The sequence below is a fragment of the Lupinus angustifolius genome, unplaced genomic scaffold, assembly GCF_001865875.1.
Source record: "Lupinus angustifolius cultivar Tanjil unplaced genomic scaffold, LupAngTanjil_v1.0 Scaffold_5_186, whole genome shotgun sequence".
In the NCBI taxonomy this organism is placed as follows: domain Eukaryota; kingdom Viridiplantae; phylum Streptophyta; class Magnoliopsida; order Fabales; family Fabaceae; genus Lupinus; species Lupinus angustifolius.
This window is the reverse complement of record NW_017717397.1, coordinates 14,909-33,035: the sequence shown is the minus strand read 5'-3', so window position 1 is coordinate 33,035 and position 18,127 is coordinate 14,909. Positions and strand designations below refer to the sequence as shown.

The 18,127-nt window shown below is 28.9% G+C and overlaps 1 protein-coding gene and 1 long non-coding RNA gene across 2 annotated transcripts; one reads left to right on the top strand and one right to left on the bottom strand.

Moving 5' to 3' along the window:
* Positions 1 to 2,349: 2,349 nt before the first annotated feature.
* On the bottom strand, positions 2,350 to 13,064 carry LOC109337390. Its single transcript, XR_002106446.1, has 3 exons — positions 12,974 to 13,064; positions 10,734 to 10,737; positions 2,350 to 2,364 (listed from the first exon to the last, which is right to left on the bottom strand). It is a non-coding gene; the product is annotated as an uncharacterized LOC109337390 (long non-coding RNA).
* Positions 12,164 to 15,790, top strand: LOC109337389 (1-aminocyclopropane-1-carboxylate synthase). Its single transcript, XM_019574353.1, has 4 exons — positions 12,164 to 12,460; positions 12,805 to 12,936; positions 13,023 to 13,183; positions 14,432 to 15,790. Exons 1-4 carry the CDS (start codon positions 12,305 to 12,307, stop codon positions 15,420 to 15,422), a joined length of 1,440 nt encoding a protein of 479 aa, XP_019429898.1. The 5' UTR covers positions 12,164 to 12,304; the 3' UTR covers positions 15,423 to 15,790.
* The last annotated feature ends 2,337 nt before the right edge of the window (positions 15,791 to 18,127 follow it).

Below are 18,127 nucleotides of genomic sequence, written 5' to 3'. Positions count from 1 at the left end.
ATATATATATGGAGCTACGAACCATACATGATTGGTTATAATGCCATATTTACTATTCTCACAATTTTTATATGAGAATTGTTTTCATAGAGTAGCTCCCTATATATATAAAATCTTAAATAAAATACTCATATATGAGTTACATTTTTAAGGAACAAATATATTATATAAAATAAAAATATATTATAATTGTTTTATAACTTACAATTGACTGAGAGAGAAAATATATTTTCATAACTTATAATTGGTTGAGAGAGAAAATATATTTTCAAAATAAACGCATCAATATAAAATTAAATGACAAATAAAAATATTCTTTAAAGTGTATTTTTTATTGACGTGTGTTTATTTTGTAGATTTGTTCTTATTTTATAAAGCAGTTCTCATTTTCATTAATTTTTTTGTTTATTTTTCATAGATTTATTTATTTTGTTGTTATACAAAAAGAAATAACAAACTAATTTATACCAAATTCTCTTTGGGAATGAAAAATACATGAAAATTTAAATATAGACCATTGAATACACTTGATTTATTTTATTTGTTTCTTACCTTTGTTATTAACATTGCAGATATAACAATATTAGTTTATATATTTTGATACTTTGTAACAATAATTATGAAACTCATAATTTTTATGATCAAATATTTATTTGTATCATATGAGTTCATATTACTATGATAATAATAGTTTGTACTCAATTATATATTATCATGCCTTACTATATATTTGATCATTATGTTGCATAATTTGTCAATTTATGGACGATTAATATATTATCATGTTTTACTATGCGACAAAAGTTATAAAGACATTGTGTCGTTACATTAGAAAACATATAATTCACAATTTTTGTGTTTCTATATATTTCGCTTTATTTTATCAAATTATTACACAATATTACTAATATACATTTAATAATATTCATATTTATGTGCTTCTAGATATTCGTCAAAATCTATGTCTAATGAGAATACTCGAGTAATATGTGATTGAACCATATGAATGCTCAGATAAGATGAATGTTCTTAACCATGTGAATACACAGGTAATATATGTGTTTCTTAATCATTAGAATGTACATTTAACATGTATGTTCTTGATCATACGAATGCACGAGTAACATGTGTTCTCTTAACCATATGAATGCACAGGTAACATATTTTTTCTTAACCATATGAATGAATGCACGAATAACATGTGTGCTCTTAACTATTAGAATGCACGAGTAACATGTGTGTTATTAACCATTAGAATGCACGGGTAATATGTGTTATTAACCAAACGAATACACGGATAACATATGTGTTATTAAACATACGAATACACGGATAACATGTTTGTTTTTAATTATGTGTCAACAAATTATTGCCCCGTGCAAATGCAAGGATAACTTACTAGTTGTTGTATAAAAATGTATTATTATTATTAAATAATATTGTATTTTTTTAATGAAATTAGATACGTGACATCTATGATATGAATATTGTATAACTTAGTAAAGCTGCTATTGATATGAATAAGAATACGTTTTTTCTACAACTAAATGAACTTTAATGACTTATTATTTTTAGTAGAGAAAACTCTAATTAGCTCAACTCTCATTCACTCATGAAATGAATCTCGAGATAAATGTGTCGTGTGGCGATTGTCATAAGAAAAAATGAAAAGCGTCATAAGCAGTCACGGTAAGAAGAAAAGAGAATAGTAATAAATCACCAATAAAAATAAATAAGAAATTGCACCGACAAAATAGCAAAATAAAAATGAAGTATATATTATTATTTTGCCCTAAGCATTTTTTATTTTTTCCAATAAACTCATATAAACCTACGTAACCACCTCAACCATATTAATAAAAGTTGGATATTCTAATAAAAACAAAAAATTATAGTATATACTTTACATTATAAAAAAATATTCTAATTTTCTAAAATGAAATATAAAAAAATTAATTACTTATTATCACAAAATAAGAATAAGAATGTAGGTGGACAATCGCACGCTAGTAAGAATAAGTATAAAACTTTAAAGGATTTCATAATTCTTTTATTAACCAAAATTTCATATAATCATTTCACTGAGAATAAAATAAATATGTAGTTTTCCTTCTTAAACTAATTAGAGAATAACACATGTTCCCTCATTTTAATATTTTTTATTTTATTTCTTATTATTTATATTTTGTTTTTTTTAACAGTCATCTTCTTCTTCCACCAAAAACCAAGCATTCTTATATCTTCTCTTCACTTTCAATATCACAAACGCTATTCCTTCACGAAATTTGTGGTTACCTTTCTCTTCGTCACAACTTTCCACACTCCCCTCGTGAACAATCTAATCCTCTCATAAAAAAACTTATTCTGAGTACAATGAGCAATCAAAGCATTTCAAGATGGTATGGATTACCAAATCTTAAAATGCTCTAATTGCTATATGCATTCATAATGAGTTTTTCGGTGAGGGGATTAAATTATTTAGGAGGGGAGCGTGAGAAGTAATGACAACTTGAAAGCAAATGCAAATTTCTTGAGAGAACGGAGTTTGTGATATTGAAAGTGAAGGAGAAAGTATGGAAAATCCTTTTTTATCATCGAAGAAGAAGGTGACCATTCAGAAAAACAAAATAAAAAAATAACAAGGAAAATAAAAAATATTTAAAAAACGGAACATATGTCATTATCTAATTCGTTTAAAGAGAGAAATTATCTCCTCACACTATGAAATAATTTATTCCCTTTATTACTATCAATCTAATTTTAGTTTCCATCCAACTTAAATTTAAGGTGTGTTTGTTTTGCAAAAATAATTTCTATTTACATTCCTTATTTTCATTTTCAGCATTAGAAATTTTAGGAAATATGTTTGATTTGTTATTTTTAGTTTCACCTTAAACATAAGCCATAATAATATGTTTGGTTCAAGTATTCTATATCAATTTAAAAAAAATGATATACGTGTATTTAGGCATAATTACCTTAACAATAGTTTAATTAAGTTGAGCGAATTAGACATTCATTAAGTGAAATTACATATATTAACTTTTCTCTCTCTGTTTTTGTCTATAGAGGGGTTCACACTTCACACATACCTTACAGAAGAGGAAGAAGGGAATATATAAAGGAGTGAGAAAGGGTTGAAGCTTCAAAGAGCTTGAGCATTAGTTGCTCACATTTCAAGTTTGACAACTTTATTAGTGAGAAAGAGTTGTAGTAGTACACTTCAAAGAGCTTGAGCAAGAGTGCTCACATATTAAGATTAGATTTTATTTGAATGGTGAAAATTAAAAGATATATGTTCACACGACATTTCTAAGTTATTATTTAATCAATAATTATTTTTAATTTTAATTATTTATAATTTATTGTAAGATCAAGATTTATTATTCTCACTATTGCTTCCTATATGTATGTGCAGTTCACTAACACTACAAATAGAAATAATGGGATAGGTTCAAAGCACGTGATAAAAGTGAAAGGTAATGGCATAAAAACTTCCCCAATTAGACAAAGGGAATGAGTAGTCAGAAAGTAGCCAATAAGTCAAATAATGAAGGTGCACACATCTCTTCAATTTATTTCCGCTCAATCAAACAGATATTTATTCTAAACTTATATCTCATTTAATTTGAAAACATTGTTTTATGAATTAAACAAGTTAAATTCAAGTTAAAAACTGAACTTTTAAATAAATTAACCAAACTTTAATCAAATATAATTTGATTCATTACGTTTATAAATTGTATCAATTATATATATATATACATAAAAAATTTACTCAAGTAAAAATAATTTTCATGTGATATAATAACACTAAATCAATGTCATACAATAATAGATAGATAATTACTATTAAAATTTAATTAATAATCACTTTAAAAAGTTATACCCACTTATCTTATAATGTTGATAATTCAAATAAAATTGTTCAAACTTCTTGTGTTTACAATTGTTCTCATTTCAATAATTTCTATACACTACAATTTCTATACATGCATATACAATATAAGTTTAAAATATGCACTGATAATGTAAAGTTTTTTACAGTGTTAGATCTACCATTAATTTATATTACTTTATTTGAGAATTAATAATAGTAAATAAATCAATAATGAATAATTTGCTGACAGTATAAAAAACATTTACATTATGTATACATATTAAGTCAATACAATATTCTCACATTTACGATTGCTAGCTAAAAACTATTCTTGATGGTATTTTAGTATAAAGCATTCTCAACTATTAACTATTAGTCTATTACATACGTTAAAGAGAGCATTCACTTCTCTTAATTTTTTCAAAAAAATAATATTATAACAACTTTTGAATATTTGACAAATTTATTGTTTTACACATTAATAAAGAGAGAAAAAACTATAAATGGGGAGCCAAACACTACTTTTCTATATACATGAATTAAATTTGTAATTGATATATTCCTCTAGGTTATAAAATTTCAAAACAACTTTCAACTTTTAAGAAGAATACTCAGTTAGTTACTTATTATATATTTCTTTAAAGAAAAACATGTTTATATTTACATGTATATTTAGAAGCTCAACAAAACATTTATAATTAATTTTCATGTTATGTCCATAACATTAATAACTGCTTTTACATTGAGTAAAGTAATATTAATGATAAAATTAATGGAGACAAAAATTATACATAGGGAAAACAAAAATAGATCTTATAGAAATTAATTACTTATATATTAAGAATAGAAATTATTTGTATCTAAGATTATCATATTCTCTATTCCAGATCAATCAGATATTGTAACATAAGAAAAAAGAAATTTTTTATAAACAATACGTAGAAGTTTTATATTATTTGTTAAAACCTAATTATTCTGGGACATAGAATGGGAGAACCTTATTAACATGTAATCTTTGTTTCAATATTAATTACATGTTTTAAAGTCCAAATTATCTAGATCGAGTAGTAGTATTAGAGTTTGACTTTTTGTAAAATAGCACGTGGGTTAGAAATTCAACCCAAGACTTTACGACCAAAACCTAGTTTGGAGACTGGGACAAAACCATAAACATGAGAGAAGATAGATTACGGAACGGATCAAAGCCTTGACTAGGATAGTTCACAATTGGCAAAGGTTGGTGTGGAATAAAGAAAAACAAAGACAAACAATGAATGCTTGACCAGAAGATTTAATTCTCAATGTTGAGTCATACACTTCTCATATATTCTGGCCACCCATGTGCATTCTTCTACGACTATTGGTTTGTTATGCCAACTATATGTTTTATTGGGATGCACGATTAGTAATATCTTTTTTTAAAATTCAAGAAAATGAACAATAATGTTAGATAAGTTTTATTTGGATGCACGATTAGTAATATCTTTTAAAAAAGAAAATAACCAATTTAGATAGAAGTGTTTTGTAATTAATTAAGAGTAGAGGTAGAGAGTTTTAGTGGTGGTAGTAAAACAATATATTGACCAAAAAATAAATATTCAATTCATATCAGCATTACTTATTGGAATGAACAATCATCTACTTTGAAATGAATTAGTTCATTAAATACAGGTAAACAAAAAAACAACATATTCCCTTCTCAGGTTTTAGTTACCAAAAGTAGTAGATGTATTCAAGGGCTCTAGAAAATTAATTTGAAAATCATATCAAAATAAACAATGTAATTGTTACTTGGTTTTCATGGTACCCCTGTCACAAAATTGGTTAAAATTTGTAAGAAAAAATGTTGCTATAAATTAAAGTTATGATAATAAATAAATAAAATTGAAGACCATAGTGAGTGATGATGAGTACAATTAATTTAATTACTAGCCTCGGTTTGTTAGATGAAACAATAAAATTCGTTATTTTATTTCTTTTGATTCCTTAAAAATTTACCATCTTTATAGAGTGGAGGGAGTATTTCATTTACATGCATGTTTCTCTTGGCCTTATTATTGTCATCGCACTTCAGAAGTTCAGAATATCTGAATCCACATATTCTTTCTTATTGTGTAACTAATCAAATTGGATTCTTCAGAATTGGTGAATTGTGTTTTAGGCAGGGTGTGATAACAGGATCGGACAGGCTGTCCGACTGCTGACCGGACTTGAAAACGGATCTGGTTTATAGTCTTATCCGAATGAAAGGTTGGACCGCTTTGAAACTGAGAAATTTTGGTCCAACCGTGCTAAACTCGGTTAAACCAAAATAACCCGGGAAGTGAACCGGACTGTTCACTTGAAATTTTAAAAAATATAACATTAATCTAATGTTTTGTTTTACCAGAAAAAAGACGGTATTTCAATATAATTATTAATTATATAAAATTTATATTTATATATATATTTATAGATAAAAATGATAAATTATATATAAAATGATCCAATCCAACCAACGGTTTAACTGTTTAAACCGATTATACCTAATACTGAACCTCTTCAAATTTTTATGTTCAGCTCATGTTTCATAATATTGGTTTTAGGTTAAAATCTTATATAAGACCGGTCAATTCATATATAACAATTAACCTTAAATAGAAAAGTGGTTAATCTCTAACCATATTGATTAATATTAACTTAAATTCAATTATTTACGAGATGATTAATGCCATACAAAATTAACTAATCTAAAGAGTAGTTAACAACGTAGAGATGAATGGAGAGGGAAATTTGTTGGAGAGGATTCAAGTCGCTACTCAATTTTATTATAAAAACCATTCTTTATTTATTTCAATATTGAAATCTCTTCATTGTTCTTTTAGATCACCTTAATCTTCTTGCAAAATTATAAATAAAAAATCATTTATTAAATCTATTTCAGAACTAACTAGTTAATCAACATAAACATAGAATTAAAATTGAATTAGTTGTATTAGAAAAAATACACCTGAATATATTATTCTTTCACCACTAGGCGATGAATAACCTAATCTAAAGGATGTACTATACATATATTTTAATCATTTTTTATTTGCTACTATAATTTAATGAGACAATATTTTATAATCTGATGGAAAGAGTAATAATTATTATCCTTAATTGTAATTAACCTAATTTGTTTCTGTATATGTACTATATTCCAATTCTGTCTAGACAAACGTGAGGCATGTAAGTTTGAAGGAGACATAGTTTTGTGAGTCACTAGCATTTCCTTACTTTGAAATCCCACAGTACAACACCACACGTCCTCGTCTGATATCACGTTTTGAACACGGACGCGGTTTATCTACTTGAAATACATGGACATCAGTAGCCACAAGTAGAAGTAGGTTTGCAGCAGCTAGTTGAGCAGGCACCCAATTAAATGCGGTAAAATCCATCAATTTACTAAGAATGAGTTGGTCCAGTCGTATAAAATTCTGTTAAATCCTAAAAATAATCAAAAGGTTAAGAATCAATTCCTGGGAGCTACGTTGGTTAGGAGGGAAGCCATACACTTCGAAAAAGATTAATTCTTTATTCATAAAGTGGTGAAACACTTTTGATAGTACCAAAAAATTCAAACAAAATTCATATACTTACTCCTAGAGGGGAGTGATATCTAACACAAAATAAAAAATATATATTATGACACTTTTATTTATAATGAGATGACACTTTTAAACTTAAAAATGAAACAAAAACAAGAACAATCCTCTTCATGAAGTATGACATTAATTTGTTATGTGAATAATATATCTTTTCTCATAAGAGATAAATTATCTCATCCGCCAATAAAATCATGATATATGTTTTATTTAATTATTTTTTACAAAAATATTACATATGTTTTACTTTTACTGATTGAATATGATTGAATGAGATAAGTTATCTCATGCTACTACGATTACATACTTTATTCTCATTTGTTATACTAGTTATTCAAACTTCTTTGCTGTCTGGTACCTTAGAAAAGTTTACTCCATAACTTATTTTCTTTGGGGGGAAATTTGTGCTTCAATTGAATATTATAGATATGTAGAATGAGAAGATGATCCACTTTTGAATAAGTGCAGTTCATATTGTATCTTTGATGAAACTTGGCATTTTCCCTCTTAGCATGTTTTTGATTATATATACCATTTCAAACATATACTAAGTATAGAATCACCATGCAATAATCACATGTTTATATGGATTGGATATTTTTTTGTTCGGTTGTTTGGTTTGAACTGTGAAGTTCACGAATCACTCCTTTGATTTGAAAGTTTCAAAAGTAGACAAAATTTGAAAATTGTCTGCTGTTGAATTACCCCTCCTCATGCGTATTTTATTGTGGATAAAAATACTACTATATAAGTATTATATTTTTGGTGGAATGAAAAAGCATTTTTAATCCATATAAAATCCGCGTATGTATATAATATTTTGACATATCAAATAATGAACTTTTAATTTATCTATAAATAAAATTATATTCCATAAGAGTAAGCTCAATAGAGATATAAAATATAAACACTTAGGTTCAAATTCCAACGGTTAAAGTAATTTTTTACCTCCACTTTGGTGTAAAACTTTGCATCTAACATGGGCAACTTTTCTGATAAAAAATTTTATTTTATGTTGCTACCATTTAAATTTTGTCCATCAATTTAAAAAACTAAAATGATTTGACGAGGTTCGATTCAGTAATATTATCTACGAATGTTATTGTAGTAGAAACATTTTAAAATTATTGTTACCAACTTGCATAATACTTATGACTGAGTCACGACCAAATCGCTCTCTTTAAGACGTTTCGTGACACTGTCCAAAATGTGCAAGAAGACTATCAATAATGAATACACTCATCACAATGTCGCGACACTACACCAATATCGAATACACCCACCACAATATGTGTCATTTCTTAGTGCCATGGAAAGAAAGGGGAAGAAGTTCGCCGAAAATGTATCGGTGAAAAATACGAGGGAGAAAAAAAAAGTTGAATGAAAGCATTCAACTTGTGGCGAGTTATAATAAGTGGAGAAGACATCTCTTTATAACATATGATTTTTTCATGTTTCTCATCTCTCTAATGTGAGACTTGGAACTTGTTTTTTTTTCAAAACTTTTCTATGTGGGACTTGAGAGTTTTTTAGATTTTATACCTAAAAGTTCTCACTAAAGATTTTCAACAAACCATATTCCGACAATTAAGTAATTCCAACAGTTAAAAAACAACTTTTTTCACTTCATTCCTTAAACCTTTCATTCTAATCATTTGAATACTTTATAATTCTAAACATAAGAAAGATATGAAAGTGGTGTACATTTTCCTTGTTTCAGTGGTCCTGATACTTCCCTTCCTGATCAAAGCAAGTCTCACCGAAAGACAACACGTTTTGTTCCACACTAACGAGTGAAATTGCAGCAAATATGGTACCATGTGATATATGTGTAAAAAGTAAGAGTTTGGTTATATATATATATATGATTGATACATAACTTGATAAATGAAATAAAACATGATGTTAAATCAAAAGAGTATTATAACATATAATTGAGTTGGTCTACCTTAATCAAAAATGTTAAATTCTATCTAGTAATATAATTGTATTAAATGTTTGGTAATGAAAATATTTGTGGTTAAGGAAAAGAAGTAGAACGTTTTATTGAGTGGTCCTTAGTCTTCACTCCTCACCCCTACGGAAGGAGTCATTCTCTTGTGGATCAAAGCAATGTCGCCCACCGACAACGTGTTTGTTCCACTCTTGACTCTAACAAGTGAAATTGCTGCAATGGTACCATTTTGTGGTGATGCACTTGAAGGGGTGAATTTTGATATGTATTTGATATACTTTGAAAAATAAAATACAACAGGATGAAAACATTTTATTTTAATGAAGGAGATGAAATTACTAATCGTAATCATTAATAAATAAAATATCAGTTTGTGATATAGTTACTTCTCTATCTAGGAGAATTTGTGGAATAATATATTATAAGAAAAAGAGGTAATGAAAATATTATATGAGTTTTTTGTATTATCATTATATCATTTACTATCCATTTTTTCATTACGATTGACTCTTAAATAAAAGTAAACAATAAATTTGATAAATGATACTCTGATAACATATACAATTTTATATTATCAATATATAGATATTACAATTGTATATTATTTTTCCTCATATTAACATTAGAAAACTTCTCGTTCCATCATAATCTCGCCACACGACAAACGTTTCCAAACTTCTCTTGAGTTTTGATTTAATGCTAACAGGAATTTTCGCCAAATTTAAGTAAAGGGGACCAAGGAGTAAATACTTGATATACTTGATACTTGATGAACCTTAGATCCTATGTTCCTAATTTTTGTTTGTTTTCATGTCCCAACTCAATCAAATAACACTAAATAATATGAATACATTATTTTTTTATCTTTTATCTTTCTTTTTAAGCATGTGTCATATTTCAATTGGCTTGAGACATGATGAAACATGAAAAGTGGAACATGTGATCTCCATTCAATCATTGATACTCTCTCATCAGTCACTATTGTGTGTTAGTGATATAATTTAATTATGTTTAAACCATTTTTACCTACTTCATCTAATACCCTTAAATCCGAGAGAAAAGATGCATGTTCTAAATTTTTTATACGAATTATTCATTACTCATATTTAATATTTATTGATTTAGATATTACAATCTAAATCTTAATACAATGTTTGAACATTCTCTACTTTATTGGAGGAATTATAAGGCAATGTACCCCTCCTAGGAGACTCTAGAAAATTAAATTTAGAAAATCGGAAATAAAATATGGATGTTAACGTTATTGCACGAACCTAAGTATATTTTATTTCTCGTAGGTTAACCAACCTTTCAGAAGAAAAAAACTTTAAGACTTTAACCATGAGAGACTCTAAACTTAAATATAAAAAATATTAAGGATGATGAATATTATTATCGTGTAACCAACTAAGATCATTCATGCCAAGATCTTTCCACTGGGCATTTCTCTCTCTTTTATACTACACACCTATCATGAACTTTTTTATATAAGCTTATTATTACTATCATTATTAATGCACGTAATAATAATTTTTGTAGGTAAGTTACATCTCAAACGTTTATTAGAATTAATGTTTTTACAAATGTATTCAAAGATTATCCACTACAAAGTTACCATATCTATAATGAAATCCAAATTCATACATTTATGCTATATGAGTCAAGTGCTTAAGAATTAGAATGATCTTTGTTAGGAAGTCTATATTTTAAATTTATCTAAATCGATTTGTTTAGATATATTAAGTCATGATTAATGTATATTTTGAACATGAATAGTTTTTTCTTTCTAATTTAAAATGTAATATTCAATTAATATTTTTCAGTGCAAAAACAATTAATATTTAATATAATTATTTGTTATATTGAAAATATTATATAAGTTGGACAAATGGAAATTAATAGAGGGGCAGTGGAGCACAAATATTTACACTATTATTTAATATTGGCTGGTTTAGTGGAGTTATGATGCTGATGAAGAAAATGCATAAAAAAATAAAAGGAAAATAATATATATTATACTGTTGGTCTTTAATATTCAAGATAGAACATTAACCCTATTTTATTTACTTTAATATATTTTAAGGTTATACGTATAATTTAAAAACTCAATGATGTAGAATTTTAATATAATATAACTAAAATAATCATTTAATATATATTGAAAACTAATGTATACACATACAATTCATGTGAACCTCATAAATTTACTTAGCAAGTCATTCTTTTTATTTAAAGACTCTATACAATCATCCTAAAAAGAGCCTTCTAAAACTCCAACCTATGATATCATGAGCTTATAACTAAATTTTTTATTAACTTACTACTTTAATAATAAATAAGGATATTGTTAGAAAATATAAATATGTATTAAAACATCATAAGATTTAAAATAACATCCAAAGATTAAATATGAAAATATAGTAAAGGAGAGAGTATCATTGAATAATTTCTCAGCAACTTAATTGGCCCATGTACGACGATTATTAATTTGTCGGTATTGACGGCCTATGATGTATTGCCAGATTTATCTAATTTTCAACGCACAGTGCATTATGATTCCTGCCTTGTGTCAGAGTCACCTAACCCTTCCTTCGTGGGAAACTTCATTTTATATTTAGAAACTGTAATTCACGTATTTGAAAAAGTGAAAATCAATTCAAATTTGTGCTTGACACACCTATAAATAAGTACCCCCTCGAAGTTATAGTTCACAGCTACATAACATTCTCTAGTACAAACATCTAAGACCAACATTTCTTATTACCCAAAAGGCTTGACGCAGCCCTCAGCTTCTTTCTCTGACTTAGATTTCACCAATTTCATTTCATTAAGCACTAAACAATGGAACAACCTCAATTATTGTCTAAGATAGCCATGGGTAATGGACATGGTGAAGACTCACCATACTTTGATGGATGGAAAGCTTATGATGAAAACCCCTATCACCCCACCATGAATCCTAATGGGGTCATCCAGATGGGTCTAGCAGAAAATCAGGTATATATAAAGCTTCTTATCTCACTTCTCACAATTGCATAGATGACTCTGTTTTGAAATCGTGAAACAATAGTTACGACTTGAACACATGAAAATAGTCAACCCAAAAGACTAGTCACTAGTCTATTAGCTTAAAGAAACTTATGACTTAAAATAGCACATTCAGTTTGTTATCCTACATAATGTGAGACTCTTAATCTGTCTTGGTGTAATTTTGGATGTTTGATTTCAGACACTAACTCTACCGACTGAGTTGACTCCAGGACATCTAATGTTCATGTTTTTACCCATGTATTATCTTCTTTTTTCTTGTTGGGTTTAACTCAATTATCTTAAATTTGCAGCTTACTTCTGATTTGGTAGAAGATTGGATAATGAGTAATCCAGAAGCATCCATTTGCACTCTAGAAGGAGTGCATAATTTCAAGGCCATGGCTAACTTTCAGGACTATCATGGTCTTTCAGAGTTTAGAAATGTGAGTAGCAATTGTTACATTCATATAAAAGAATGACATATTTGAGTTTGATTAATTATACACTAACTAATATTTAATTTGCACAGGCTGTGGCTAAATTCATGTCAAGAACAAGAGGGAATAGAGTCACATTTGACCCTGACCGTATTGTCATGAGTGGTGGTGCAACTGGAGCACATGAAGTCACTGCCTTTTGTTTAGCAGATCCTGGTGATGCATTTTTGGTGCCTACTCCTTATTATGCAGGGTAAGACCTTCATTTCAATTTCTATCTCCTTTTATTTATGTCATCATTGTTTTTTGAGAATAATATATCTCCTTATATAAGGAGATAACTTATCTCTTCTAGCCAGTAAAAATGTGACATGTGTGTTATTTTGTTTATTTTTAAAAATATTTTTATAGAAAATGATGAAACATGACATATGTCATGATTTCACTGGCAGGAGGAGATAACTTATCTCCTTATATAAGGAGATACTCCATTCCCTTATTTTTTGTATAACTAAGGGTATATTCCTTCCCGGTGTGAGTAAAGAAATAATGCATTTGGTCTATGTGTCTACCTTTCCCAACAAGTATAAAAAATTGAACATTTAACCTCTAGTTTATCTAAAGGTCCAATAATAACATACACTACTAGACCAACATGTTATGTTGCTATCATTCATTAATATTTGGGGACACTAGTTTGGAGGAAAATAACTATAAAATAGGGACTAGCTTATTCTAGAATAAATACAGTACCAAAAATAAAAATTGGGTGAGCAATTAATCCAATACCAAAAATAAATACAAGCTTACGTGTGACTCGATGTTGCTCACTTACAATAGATATGCAAAATTGTATTCTATTAAATTATTGTAGAGGCAGCCTCAGATAGTAGAATTGACATTGGAAGTTAAGGAAGTAAAATTTGATGGCACTACATTCTTATTATAATGGAATAATTATGAGGTTTCAACATTCATGGTAGGTAATTAGTCAACCATCTGATCAAAGAAAAACTCAAATTAGAAAGTCAAACCCCTTGTGACACCATAAAGTAACAGCTTAGTTTTATGGATTTTCTTAAGGGCAGGATAAGAAGCTAAAAAATATTTTTTATATAGTAATTAATATTTAATATTATAAAAGGGTGAGCTTGAGATACCAATAAAATTGTTAAATAATTATTCCACAACTATCCACAATCATAATAATCATAGTATAATTGCAACATAATTATGACTATCCAATTTTTAGAATCAAGGAAAAATATTTTTTTCTCAAGATGGTCTTAAATAAGTAAAAGTATTGTGCTTCTTTAGCAGCCTCAATAAAAATCCTCTAACTTAGACTATAGGCCATGTATTCTTCCCTTGAACAATTAAAGAATAACAAAACATGAAAGTTTGTGTTATGCATATGATGTTAAACTAGTAATATACATCAACTTTATTAACATCAACATCTTAATTGTTTCCTAATAAGAATCTTGGTTTCTTAATGCAGATTTGATAGAGATTTGAGGTGGAGAACAGGGGCACAACTTGTTCCAGTTATCTGTAAAAGTTCCAACAATTTCAAATTAACAAAGCAAGCATTGGAAGAAGCTTATGAGAAAGCCAAAGAAGATAACATCAGAGTTAAGGGTTTACTTATCACTAATCCATCAAACCCATTAGGCACTACAATGGACAGAACCACATTAAGAACTTTGGTTAGCTTCATAAATGAAAAAAGAATCCACCTAGTATGTGATGAAATATATGCTGCCACAATTTTCACCCATCCTGATTTCATAAGCATAGCTGAGATCATAGAACAAGACACAGACATCGAATGCGACCGCGACCTCATTCACATTGTTTATTCTCTTTCAAAGGACATGGGCTTCCCTGGCTTCAGGGTTGGCATCATTTACTCCTACAATGACGAAGTAGTCCAATGTGCGCGCAAAATGTCGAGCTTTGGACTAGTTTCCACACAGACACAGTATCTTCTAGCATCAATGCTATCTGATGACGAGTTTGTCGAAAGGTTTCTAACAGAAAGCGCAAAGAGGTTAGAACAAAGGCATAGAGTTTTCACGATGGGGCTAGCAAGGGTTGGCATAAAGTGCTTACAAAGCAATGGTGGCCTATTTGTATGGATGGATTTGCACCATCTTCTGAAAAGTCCAACTTTTGAAGCTGAAATGGAGCTATGGAAAGTGATCATTCATGAAGTTAAGATCAATGTATCACCTGGGTCTTCATTTCATTCCTCTGAGCCAGGTTGGTTCAGGGTATGTTATGCTAACATGGATGATAAAGCAGTGCAAGTTTCTTTGCAAAGGATTAGAGCCTTTGTGCTTCAGAATAAGGACCTAATGGTTTCTGAGAAGAAACGTTGCTGGCATAGTGATTTAAGGTTAAGCTTCAAATCAAGAAGATTTGATGATATTATGATGTCACCTCATTCACCTATTCCTCAGTCACCTCTAGTTAAAGCCTCTACTTGAATTGCCATAACATGAATTAAGGTTGTTTGGTTCTTTGGTTAGTTAATTTGACAAGGCATTAGGTTTGTTCTTTTGACAACAATAATATGGAATTCTTGATTTGTAACCAATATCACAGCCAGTCTAGTAAGTGCTTAGTGTATTAGAATTTAGAACTTGTACTCTTGATGATGGTGATTGCTCCTTCAATCTTAGGGGAGCATTTCTTTTTTTTCTTTTTTCACTTACATGCAATTATGGTGAAAGAAGTATAGAGTTTGCACCATTATTTCAGTTTATAGATTCTACAAAATAGCTGCATTTTGCTGAATTAATTGTATGGTCAGTGATTAATGATTTGTTAATAATAAAAGTTGTCATCTTTCCCTATTATTTGTCTGTATTTTTGTTTGTTTCTTTGTTCAAGTATCCAATAATTATAAGAATCATATTACCTAGGGTGATTATGAATCAATTATTATATGGTTCAAGTCTTGTAGTCTCAATTAAATCTTTATCTGTAATGATATATTAATTATTTAAATAATTAACACTATTGTTGATGATGTAATAGTTTATGGTGGAGGGGAAGTTTATAATAATGAGAATACACATCATATATCTATAAGGCTATTTTTATTTTGTATCTCGACCAATTAAAAAATATCATTGAAATAAAATGAAAATTATTGATCTCTCCTCTCTCTCCTTTGAGATGAATGGACAATTTCCACTTTGTACAAAAGTCTCCAATATTCTGTCCTCTTTCTTGACTTGTAATTTTTAAATGCTGTATGACAGGACAAATATTAATACTGGAAAAAAAGTTGTTGGAAAAAATAATGCCTTCACAACTGCGCATGATGCCGCCCTTAGTGGCTGGAGCCTATTCTTTTAGAGACTACAATTTTGCTTTAGAACGAGGTCATAGGTAGAGCATTCAGTAAACAAAAGGCATACGCAATTTGTATAGAGAAAAGAAAAACGAAGCATATTACAAAAAATTGCAGTGCAGCGACTCTCTTTATTTATGTGTTTCAATTATTAGGTGGCTATACATAGAGAGAGAGAGAGAAATTATTACGTTCCAATATTAAAGTATTAATGATTTTAACCAAATCACCATTTACCATGTACAACTAATTTTCCATTAAATGGGTTTATTTGAAATGAAGACATAGTTGGAAACTTGGAATCATTAATCTTAAGAAAAAGGGAAAATGCCAAGAATGAAGAATGGAGGAGATAAAAGGGGAAGTGGATGAGGAAGAAGGGCATTTATGTTCAACATGATGTAAAAATTATACCATATTGGTCAGTTCGACTGAAAAACTGGCGAATCGGACCCATAACTAGTATGGTATAGATGTTGAACCAACCAAATATTAAAATCGGTCAAAACTGGTGAACCGACCGATATTTGACTAAACCGACCAGTTTATACAGATATTTTTTTTTAAAAAAAAAAAACTTAAAAACTTAAAAACCCATTACTATGTGACCCATTTTTCAACACTTCAACACTTCAATGCACATACTTCCAAGACATACTTAGATTACACATTTTGGTTCCTAACATTCGTGTGTAATCTTAGTGACATTTGTGTAATTTTGGAGTACTGTCTGGAGATAAAATTTGGTGTAAAAATATAATCTCAATATGAGACAACTTTCATTCCTTGGTGTTAAATATTAAAACTCCAAATTTATTTGTTTTGTAGAGTGAGTTGTGAACTTGTGTCATTTATTTATATTTTGCGATTGTTAAGTGATACTTTTGGAATGATATATGTTTTTGTAATTTAGACTTTGAATTTGTTAAAGACTTAAAGTTGTTTGTTTGTGAATTTTGAGTAGGTTATGAATATGAATTATAAATTTGAGTATCTACCTATTTGAAATTTTTTTTGTTATAGGTTTTTATATATATAAATATAAGCAGGTATGTCCGGTTTAACCGGCATGCGGTTTAATTACTGAACCACCACTTGAACCACTGTACCATTATACCAGTACCCTGACCGGTTTGATAACCGGTACGGTTTTAACAACACTGGTCCAGCATGTGCAAAACCATAGCTAATATGGACAAAATTTACCCGAACAAGTAATCTGATTCTACAATTTGTTTTGGACCGATAACTTGTAGGAACTTGGTTCGTTAAAAGTCACTAGTGAAAATTTTTGAGTATGAAATATAAAAAACGCTCAAGTCTCACATATAAGAGTTTTGAAAAAAAATAACTCCCAAGTCCCACATTGAAGAGATGAAGAAATTGAAAATAAATCTCATGTTATAAATAGAAGTCTTCTCTCTTCATGTTTTCTTGCCCCGAGTTGAATGCGCTTTCATTTAACTCTCTCATATTTTTCGCTGATACATTTCCAGCAAACTTCTCTATATTTCTTTCTGTGGCACTAAGAATTGACACATGTAGCCAAATTGTGGGAATTTCGATAACTGACACTAGTAGTCAGTATTTAGGGAAAATAATTGGCACGTGTAACCATATTTTGGGCATTTCGAGAACTGACTTTTCCATGGTAGCCAGATTGTAGGAAAAGAATTGGCACAAATAGTCATATTGTGGAAATTTCGAGAATTGACACTAGTAGCCATATTGTGAGAATTTTAAAAATTGGCACTGATAGTCATATTGTGGTGGGTGTATTCGAGATTAGTTCTTACAATGCATTAAGAATTCGATTATAGAGATCTGGGATGT

Coding starts and splice junctions, on each gene's coding strand:
- LOC109337389 (XM_019574353.1), top strand. CDS start 12,305: ATGGAACAACCTCAATTATTGTCTAAGATAGCCATGGGTAATGGACAT. Junction 12,937..13,022: donor GTCTTTCAGAGTTTAGAAAT/GTGAGTAGCAAT, acceptor TAATTTGCACAG/GCTGTGGCTAAATTCATGTC. Junction 13,184..14,431: donor CCTACTCCTTATTATGCAGG/GTAAGACCTTCA, acceptor TTCTTAATGCAG/ATTTGATAGAGATTTGAGGT.